Here is an 11171-nt window from a genome sequence, read left to right on the forward strand (position 1 = left end):
ACACGATAAAGTCTACTCGTCCCACAATTTCCAGTGAACTTCAATTCATAATTTCTTAAAAATTTGAATTTAAAAATCCAAATCAGAAATCAGCATGCCCCACGACAACAAGCAGAAATTTGAATCTGGCAACACATGAAATAATCCTGAGATTGATTTTGTGGACTTCCCATGTAGGTCTGTTTGTTCAGAGTGAAATGAGATATCGAGCGAATATTTGCACCCGAAATGGAATGACCAAGGAAACAAGACTTAGAAGCCTAGTATCATATTTATTACCTCATAATTCATATAATTTCATAATTTCTGATCTCGAAACTTATAGATTGCATGCTTCACAAGAAAAAAATTTGCTGGCTTCGGAGAAACCAGCAGGTCCCAAACCATTGTATCAAATTAAGCAGTCATTAAGTCCATTAATGTAGTCCATTAATGTCCATTAAAAAACTTTCAATGACTGATGACATCAGAGTCTCACACGAAGCATTTACTATGAATTACTTCTGTTGTATCCTTCCTAAACCCAATGCAGTTATTATAAATTAATGAAATAAATTTAAACAGTTATTTCGCAGACAATGTCGAGTAGGATAAAAAAGCACACCAAAGGTCCCAAACCATCGTATCAAATTAAGCAGTCATTAAGTCCATTAATGTAGTTGTCATCATTTTTATCTTATCACCAAGAATAATGAGTGATATGTAAAATAATGTGCAAGTATGCTTTCGATGACATTTCCCATACAAATGAAAATTAGAACCTGCTGGGATTAAAAAATTTATCATTTCAATTAAATTCGAAAATTTACAATACGAAATAAATATAAAAAAGAGTAAAGCGATAGTTTAATCAATATGGATAAAAATCAATATCTGAAGAAAATCAATATCTGATCTAGAAATTTTCAAAGATAATATTCTAAATAAAGTCCTTATATACGGTTAATTTTGTTTAAAATGGTGGGTTAGCAATTAAGCAATCAAGATTTCACAGGAGTAATAAATATAGTACCATTAAAACTTGACCTTGATGTTCGAATAAACATATCCCCAAAAATTTGTAATGAGATGAATCTTAGATTTTTTACAGTAATTTTGAAAAATACATAGAAATTAAGCAGTAGACTCTGTCGGTGTAATGAGCGGAACTTAACAGATATTAACGAACACAGATTTGGGGTTATGCAGCAGTCCACTGGAGTAAGAAACTTAGAGGGACAATTCCGAACTCATGGTGCTAACTAATTTATTAATTTTTCCTCAAGAATGATGTTTTCAAATCTTAAACATATTTGCTTTGAAATAGTGTTAAAGAGCAAAATGTCCCGTTCATCTGAATGTGGAGAACAGTGTTTGAAATATATATCATAATGTATTAAAATACAAATTTAAGCTAACGCATGTAAAATTATATCATTTCTTAGCAACCATCACTGGTGCGTTGATTTGCAGTATGATCATTGCAAATGATAACAAAATAATCTTTACATAAAGCAGCGCCATGAGTTTGCTATGAGCTGTTGGATAAATATATTTCAGCTATCTATCGTGACGCTTTAAACTCTTGATAGTATTTTCACGCAAATGTTTTCTTATACTAACAGTGCACAATTAATAAACACGTTTCTGTATGCCTCTAAGTTTTAGAGATCAATCCATCTGCCAATGTTCAAGATTAAAAGTGGGAAGAATATGATAGGATTAGCGCATAGCAATATAAAGGATGAATTATTGGTTGGCTTGTGAAAAAGATTTAATTAAATCTAGATTCTAAAAAAGCACCCAAAAGATGTTCCTCGGATTTTTTGAAAAATAGAGAATTTATGAAAATATTTCATATACTAGCAACAAATGCAAGATGGAAAATACGTCACCGAAATTTCTTCCTAGGTTATTATTTAGTTACCAAATTTTAACTGCTCCTCTCACTTTACGATCTATGGCGGTATATATCAGCTACAGTGAAGTTCATTTGGTCGGACGATAATAATGGGAAAAAAATCAATATTGATGACTAAGGCATACTGTAAAAAATAATATGCTAAACCAACTGACTATCACCTTATTAAGAACAGCAACAACATTTTCACTGCAAATGTAGAACAGCGCAAAACCCTCACATCTTCAGATCTCATAAAGGTTGGAAAAAGACCATCCCGGTTTCGACTCTCCGCTTGACCTATTAAGAGAACGTAGTTAACAAGAAAGATAACAATTGAGGTGCACCATCCTAACAATGTAATACGCTTAAGTAATTAAACAAATATCCGCTTTCAAAAACCTGAAAATTCATAAATAACCGCTACTCCATCGTAGTAAATTACATCGTTTTATCTTGTTTAATTTTTTATTTGATGCTGCAATACCACCTGATACTGCCACTCGCTCCACGTCGCTTTTTCGTCGCAACACAAAATTCAACATTGTTGAAGTGGGATCTGGTGCAACAGCATAATATGGATTACATTTCTCCGGCAAGCAGAATTCACCTAAATTAAAAAAAAAATAAAATAAGAAAAGTATATTCAGCTCTCCTTAAAAATTAGAAATCTGTAGCGAGATAGCTAGTTAGAAGAAATTTAAAACCTACGATGAAGAAAGGAGCTATAAGTACTGAATCTAGCCCCAATTATACTGTCAGTTCTTACCAAAAGAAATGTGGAAACTTTCGTAAAATGAAGCTCAAATTGATTATTCTAAAGGATCGATAATATGCACTGCCAATAAACCTCTCTCTCTCTCCTTCATTACTTGGACAATTTAAATAAAAACCTGGAACTAGATAAACAGAAGTTTAAAAGATGTCAGGTCATCAAAAACACCTTCAGCTACAAAATTCATATGCTATTCAAGACCTACATCCATCGGGAAGGAGCTGCACAAGACAATATTCGGAATGGTCACCACAGATAAGATGTTTTTCTAAAGTCCTTTCAATTAATTCCGCCATCCTGTCACCATTTTTAATCTGAAAAAGCGATTTTATCGTTTGACTTCAGAGAAACAAGAAAGTAAATAGTAAGTTTCCAAATATTATATTTGCTTACCTGTCCATTAACTTAATGGGATCCTCACTACATTTACAATGATTTCATAAAACTTATTCCTTTGTTCACAAAATAGTTGAGTTACTTAAACCATATCTTAACACATTTATAATTAGCATTGCCCGTATCATTTTTCATTGAATCATCTAAAGCGATTCGTGCAAGATGGAACGGTGTTGTCTGCTGCAATGAACTGGCCGAAACGCATGAACCTGATGACGTTTCCGGTGTCTGCAAAGAAAAAAATTGCAATATGTGATTAAAACTTAAGTGCTTTTTATATGCAAACATGACAGGAAAATAACTATTTCTAGAGTTCACCACGCTTTCAGCCTGGGCACTCCGAATAACGTTTAGTGTTGTTAAGATCAGTGTTTTGCTTCATGCACTGTATTTCTTTGAAACTAAACAAAACGTAGGAATTGTGACAAAGTAACAGTGTAGAATAGTTTGTAATACCTTACAACTATCTCCAACTGATACGCTTCATACGTGTTTGATTTACAAATTCCATTGTATCCCACAAAATCACTACAGTAACATATCAGCACAATAATTTTTCGATCCAGACTGTTCGTGAATCTGACAAAAACTCACCATATTCCCATAAGAATTCAATGAAGTACCAACAGTAACATCATTCGACTGATGCTTCTTGTCCCAACCACCACTTGTTGACCGTCGATGTGAAAAAGCAACAGTAGGATTAAATTCACTGCCTAAAAACCATAAAATCTGGTAAAATTCACCTTGGGTAAATTTAATTTTTTAGTTGCCGGAAACAAATGGCAAGCTTCTTCTTTCCTTGATAATTCAGCTAAAACTATAGCAAGAGTAAGAACAAGATTTAAAAAAGAACTGAATATTAACATAACTAACCACAAAACTAACCACCTTTCCAGAAAACTGTACTAGCTGGTGTTGGAGGAGCAGTAAATGATCGCGAAGAAACGATACCAAACGGACTACAGACAGTTACTAATGTTTTCTCAGCAAATGGTTTGGTTACAGCATCAAACCATAAATCTTCCGTTACGATACCCGAATCATTAGATATTTGCCCGCTGTCATTTGGATTCTCGTCTGTACTCATGCCTGATATTAACCGTGATAATGTATTCCTGAAACAGATTTATATAACTTTTCGTCTCACTGTCAGCAAGAATCAATGAAGCAACTCAAAGAGAAGAAAATTAATTTATGAAGAAAATAAATGAAGCAGAAGTACTTCAGAAATTAAGGTTATAAAAATCCTACGAATCAAGTAAGCGATCCAAAATAAGAAACTACAAAAATTGCATTGTTTGCAAACCTCAGATACCAAGTCACTAAAATTTACTAGATTGAAGAAAATTTAGGTCTAAGATGACATTCGCTCTTCCTAAAAAGTAATTAGGTAACAGTGAGAAATTATGCAGAATTTTATGCAAATTTCAAATTATATACAACAAAATATCAATCAAAGCTCAACCAAAATCATTTTAACATGAGACAGATAAATTTTAGCCATGAAATATAAGAGGAAATGCTGCATAAATTTGCATGCAGAAATAGATGAACCCTAATGACCACCAAAATTTAATGTGATTTTGAGTGCTTTTTTTGTTGCTCCTTCCTAAGAATTTCTTACTATGTTTTACAAATAACTCTTTATAAATTATAGTGGCATAAAGAATCTGTTAAAGAATCTTATTAATAATACAAAAAGTAAACAGTTATCTACTTCGGTATGAAAGATTCAAACATAATGGAAAAAGAATTGAGAAACGAAGAAGTGCCCGAGAAAGAAGTGAATAAGTAAAAGAAATGGACTAATTTCTTTCATAAAAAACATACGAAAATAATCAGAGTTGTAAACAAAATTGTTTACTATTCCCTTTTCCTCCTTCTCTCCCCATCATTTCCTTTTCTCCCACTCTCTCTTCCTCTCTCTTGAAGATTTACAGGAATTAAAAATTCAATACATCTTATATTTATATCTTATATTACGTGCAAAATGTTCATTTCAGCGAGTGAACATGAAGTCATTTTTTGCTGTGCTGATAACTCTAAAGTTTAAGTATTTGATAACAAGAGACCTCGTCCCATAATTATTAACTTCCCAGGCCTACGATCACCAAATTATTTTAATTAATAAATCTCTTAATGATGAATGGGCTTCCTGAGATATACTCCGAGAACCTGGGAAGGTTTACTTTCTTTCACTATTTAAAGAACACCATTTCATATTTCATCACTATTCATCACTATTTCATCACTATTTAAAGAAGAAATTTCTTTCATCATTATTTTATTTAAATAAAAGCCTTACATTTTTGACACCTGTGATGGTCGAATTGGCTTCGATGAGTCCCCCTGATTAGTTGGCAGTTCTACTTCTAACGACCTTACGAAACTGGAAAAGATTTATTATCAAATGCTCGAGAAATTAAACAATTAAAACAAACAATAACTCAAACGAAAAAAATTTCTTGCCAACAATAAGTAGTACTGGATGATTTCATGTTTTTAATTAATAAAACTGCTCAAGAGAAGATCTCCGAATAGCATACGACAAATCTGGAGAGAATTTTTGAGTTCCGCGAAGAAATATGGATCAAAAGCAGTGAAAAATGCTGTAGATTAAAAGCTGAAAACTTTTTGTTCCAAAAATGTCGCCTGGGCACTAATCCTCAATATACTGGAAATACTTCAAAACTAGCTTTGTCAGAGTTTAGTTCGACCTTTCATAAAAGAGATATCAAAAAAAAATTTTGATAATAAAAGTCGAAATCCCAGTGAAAGAGCATACCGACCCCTAAATCTGAAATAGCCACGAAATAAAACGGAGAAAACAAGACATATTCAGAAAAAGAGTACTACTGCTACATAATAAGTCCTGAATATTTTTGGAATTATTAGAATCGTCTAACTAACTGCATTCAGGAAGAGCAGAGAGATTTTTCGAGGGTTAGTGTATACGGTTACAATAATAAATTACAACAGTCGTTGTTTCAATGAAATTTATGAAAAGAAGAATAGAAACTGATTTCTAAACATGGTGGAATGGGCAATATACCGGGAACCAAGGAAAATAAAATCTAAGACCACCAGAATACCTTGCACACCAAAACTTGAAATGATATAACTGAAACAAAAATAACCATTGATTTTCATCCAATGCCGGAAGAAAGCAGAACCATGAGCAGAATGCCATATCCATAGGGATCTTGTAGGCACGACATGCAGATTGGAAAAGGCGAATTTTGGCGATTATTTCGAATTCCTTTCGACGCTTTTCAAAATTTATCAAACCTTCTGAGAAAAAAGAAAACGACATTCAAAAAATGTCATTCCATAAGGATCCAATCTTCAGTTAAATATCTTATGAATCTAAAAAACAAGCTTACCCTCAGTGAAATCTGGGTTAGCTTGGTCAATCATGGAAAGGTCAGTAAGGAAAGTACCCAGATAGGGTACTGTTCCTTGAGATTCTGCTAAATTAACATCGCTTTTTGTTCTTCGACAATTCTGAATAAGCTGTGGTCGCTTTAATGGTGATTTCTTTGCTGTGCCTTCCTAAAAATAAATTTGGCTAAAACGTACGGTGTGCAAAAAAGTTCCAAAATATGTGAAATCTAGGGCACATTCGTATATTAATTTACGGCTGCTCAAATATAGAGGAGAAAACAAGAGAATACATAAATCACACTTCTTCAAGAATTTGTCTAGCCCGACGTTCTTCACCATCATCATCTGCATCAAATATTGATGCTAAGTCACGGAACTGAGCTAGTGACGCACTGAAAAACAATGGCTTTATCCATTTCTTTTTAGCACAGAACAAATGCAAGTTTTTGGGTCAAGTATGAGAAGTTTAATACCTAGGAACTTGTGCCCATGTAGATTTTAGCCTGTGAACCGGTTCTGACTGAAGCGTTGATATGATTGCTTTTAATGATGAGAAATTTTTCAAAGCTCTTAGTTCCTGAAAGAAAATTTCGGTGTAAAATAAAATATGTAACTGCAGATCTAAACATTCATTATCTAGTTTGGTAACACTGATTTTATATTACATGAACAGAGGGATCAAATTGATATTAATGTTCAAAAAACCCTTGCAACGTCGATCCATTTTGCGATTATTTTTGCTCGAAAATCAGGCCGGCAATCCGGAAGAACTATACTTGTCATCACTTTTTGAACAACTGCATTGAACTGGAAATGCACTAGTTATTTTTGTCTTATAACATATTACTAAAAAATTGGAATTAATAGGAATTAAATCGAACTGATATATCAAAGTGATGATATCTCTGAATTAATGAGGGTATTTCTGAGATGCTATTAATATACCAAGTGTAATATACAAATCTTCACTTAGCATTCTGAAAAGACTAATGCTTTGAAATCACAAGTGACCATTAAGAAATTTTGAAAGACCTTCAGTGTTTACCAACCTTTAACATTTAGTTATTAAAAATCAAGATGTGGTACCTTCTTGAATAAAATAATGGAACCTGATCAATTGTTGCCCTTACAGTGTATACTGTTTCTGGCCCTCGTTTATTTCTTTTGTTCCACACGCAACCTTGGCATTGTTGTGGCAACAGTTCCTTGAATAATTCCTATAAAAAACGGATGAACGAAAGCAACCACTATTCAGATCATGTGTTTAACCAGATTAAGTCTTGCTCACAATCGCTAAATAAAACTGAAAAATATGACATGAAGTTATTTGTTCTTCTAAGCAACCAGTAGCATAAAACCTTACAGCATCCCAAAACGTGAGTTGCTCAGCAATCTGTACGCAATTTTCCTTTCCAATATCGAACATATTAGCCCTCTGTACACACGTATCGAAATCAGGTGCATCATAACCTGTGCTGAAGACATATTGCTCCATTGAAGGTATTTGAGCTATAAAGTGCGAATATCAAAAACTCATTGATACTAGATGAAGAACGCCGGAAGGAAATTGAGGTAAAAAGTTCCAGTATGAATGAGATATAAAATTCCAGCACGATTCTCTTAGTAGCAAAAAAGATTCTGGATAACTTAAAAAAAACGTTTTTGAACCTGTATCGAAACCAGACTCTGCATGAAAGATGCACTTTTAGCGTCACGACTTTACCTCTTTAGCTTTGGTGCATGACGGAAAAGTGAAAAGAAATGCAAGAATAGAAGGAAAAGATAAACTTGGTATTCGTGGTTGTAACCACCATGAACATACCTAAGTAACGTCCATCCATAACCTGACGTTTATAGGTTTCTCGCAACTGTCGGGCTTTTGTCCTCACATCAGTGATTTTATGTATCCTGCCAAACTCGATCAGTCGCATCAAAGTAGTAAAGTCGGCACTTGGCTCATTGAAATCTTCAGGGTACATTTCCAACCAACACATTATTACAGAACGTAGAGAGCTGAAATCCCCTCTTCCCATCAAATACATTTCATGAATTAAAGCAATCTAAGCCATTCTGTCCCGAATCTCATGTTTTGCACCCTGATTACGAATTGTTGCATCAAAAGTTATAGATAACAAGTTTAGGCTATACCACTATCATCACTTAAAGCTGTAACGTCATCTATTTTTGAATGGCCGCTAAATTAAAAGAAAAACTAAATAATGGGAGTAAAAGCAATTCACTACCCTTAATTATTCAGAGCGGGAAAAACATGTTTAGCAAAGTGCTCTTCTAGCGTGTGCATAAGTTAAGCTCACAACTTTCGTATTATAATTTAAAAAAAAAGACCATTGCAAAGTGACAGCTTTTGCTTTGCCAATTATCAGCGAATTCATCTCAAGCGACATATAACGTTGAAGTAAAAGCTCCAGTACATTTGAACATGTTGCGAAAGAACGATAGGTGGCGAAAAAAACATTAAAATGTCTCGAATCCATCAACATATCATCACTTGTCAGGCACTCCTGAATATTACAAGCTTTATTGGATCAAAAAGAATACACAAAACTTCATGAGCAATCAAAAAGAATACACGAAACTTCATGAGCAAAGATTCCTGATTTTCTTGGTTTTTCTGTAAAAGCTTAAACATATCTAATAAAAACTATAAAGCCAGTTCACTTTCTTTATTTTCAAAACCTCTAAATTATCACTAATCAGATTTTGTTTACAAATCAGGAGAAAATCGTACCAAGATAAATTCTAACCGAAATAAATTTCAATATATTTGAGTCCTAAATAACAACGACCTATAATACCAGTAATTGATTAGAAGTACAATAACTCAACCATAAAAATCAAAGACAATGCTGTTTCTACCACAGTTATCTTCGAAAATTATCTCCTCCTTCTGACTACAAGGTAATAATAGCGCAAAAATTTACAACTAGTTTTTGCAATGTTCCGGCACGAATGACTCGTTCTCGAATGGTTTCCCAGTGCAAATGATCGGATGTGTTATCCACAGAGCAACCGTACCTCCTTATATCTAGCGCGCGATCATCCTAAAAATGCCAATTTACAATAATGAAAACAAAGAAATGTAGTGAGGAACGAAGAACGAACATCCCTTTCAGTGCAACTTTTTATTAAAATTAGTCTGAATTCTAAGATCAAGAATCCCTTCTTTTTTATCCGTCATTCAGGCTCGCTTTGATTGCTTTCGGTCTTAAACGGACCACTAAAACAGAAAAGATTGAGGAAATACCGAAGATTCATTGTTCGGTGGTGATACATAGCGTACTTTACGTAAGTATATCGCATAAATCGCATCCTCCAATTTCTCCTCTCCAAAATATTTCGCAGCTGTCATTTCATTCGTTCAAACACCAATCAAATTGGTAATCGGTCGAAGAACCCTAAGGTAAATTGTTATAAGTCAATAACTAACAAAATATCTTTGAGAAGCATTATAAGAGAAACAAAGATATTTGTTTCGGAGTATGCTCAATACCTTGGCCAACGTTCCTTTGTATAATCAACTGATGCAACAACCAGCCATCTGAAACTGAACATTGAATAACGGAATTCGATCAGGAAAGTGACTCCTGAACAGCACGAACAACCGGTATGTATTCTAAGTATTCACGTTATTTCTCTCTCTAATTCTCCAGCGATCGACAAAAACTGAATTTCAACTCCATCTAAAATTCGGAATTAACGAGGAAGACTGGAACTTGCCCCCTCGGGTACTCGGTCAGGAACTTACAATTAACCAAAGCAAACCATAAATCTCTGTAGATCCCCAATTTCTTACTTCATCATTTGCTGCAAATCTCGTCAATCCCTGTACTCTCTTATTTTCTAATAATGTTTTGGTTCTCTATACCGTCACAATTACAATACGTAGTCATTCTCCTGAAGTCTCCTCAAGTCTCAATGATATTTCATTCCTTCTGTTTCTATTGCCTCTCTGATTATAACGTTGTTTTCTATTTGATATATCAACTCACATCTTTATTCGAGATAAGTCTATAGTACCTCCTTACCTCCCTTTCACGGATTTAGTCTACAAGATGACCATCATATATCAAGACTATTTTTAGAAAGTCTACCAGGATTCACTGATAAGCATAAAACGAGTGGTGATAATTGATTCATAAGTCTGTCCTTTACATATCGTCCTTCATTAAACCATGTAACGAAAGATTATCCGAAAAGAAATATAAAATAAGTGTAATGTTGCATTCACTCATCCATTTCGATCTTTCAACATTCATTCTGCATACACTATATTATACGATAGTGATAACGGAGGTGATAACGTCCAGTGGATTCACTAAATAATCTTATCTGTTCAAGTATGAACTTTCCCTGTCAATCAAGGATGACATCTGGATAGGAAGTACGTTGACGCCATTTTCCCGTCTTCAAATTTCCCTGAATATTAAAACTGTACGGGTACATATTGCGGGATATGTTATATTAATGTAGTTATGCGTTAAATTAACTAGACATGATTAGTTTCCAGTCTCTAGAAAATAATTTACAATGCCAACGTTTTAATCTTTTCTAATCCATTCTGTGATTAGATTCTTCCGATGCAAACAATTGACAGGAATTTGCAAGCAATTTATGTGTCACATGCACTCCAAAGTTTAAATTTTAGTAACCGCGAGTTCTAAATAAACACTTCAGATGATGATTCTTTCACAAATGATGATGATGATGACGATG

At 33.8% G+C, this 11171-nt stretch overlaps 1 protein-coding gene across 1 annotated transcript; it reads right to left on the reverse strand.

Annotated features, from left to right (window-relative positions):
• Positions 1 to 2289: 2289 nt before the first annotated feature.
• On the reverse strand, positions 2290 to 10004 carry LOAG_03029 (hypothetical protein; the record flags this gene model as incomplete). Its single annotated transcript, XM_020446197.1, has 18 exons — positions 9949 to 10004; positions 9703 to 9853; positions 9380 to 9499; positions 8784 to 8959; positions 8260 to 8450; positions 7801 to 7946; positions 7547 to 7654; positions 7143 to 7244; positions 6911 to 7014; positions 6739 to 6829; positions 6437 to 6605; positions 6191 to 6344; positions 5359 to 5442; positions 3939 to 4168; positions 3645 to 3766; positions 3150 to 3278; positions 2860 to 2968; positions 2290 to 2489 (listed from the first exon to the last, which is right to left on the reverse strand). The coding sequence occupies exons 2-18, from the start codon at positions 9805 to 9807 to the stop codon at positions 2290 to 2292; spliced, it is 2340 nt and encodes a 779-aa protein (XP_020303432.1). The 5' UTR covers positions 9808 to 9853; positions 9949 to 10004.
• Between the last annotated feature and the right edge of the window lie 1167 nt (positions 10005 to 11171).

Source organism: Loa loa (assembly GCF_000183805.2).
Source record: "Loa loa unplaced genomic scaffold supercont3.287, whole genome shotgun sequence".
Taxonomy (NCBI): domain Eukaryota; kingdom Metazoa; phylum Nematoda; class Chromadorea; order Rhabditida; family Onchocercidae; genus Loa; species Loa loa.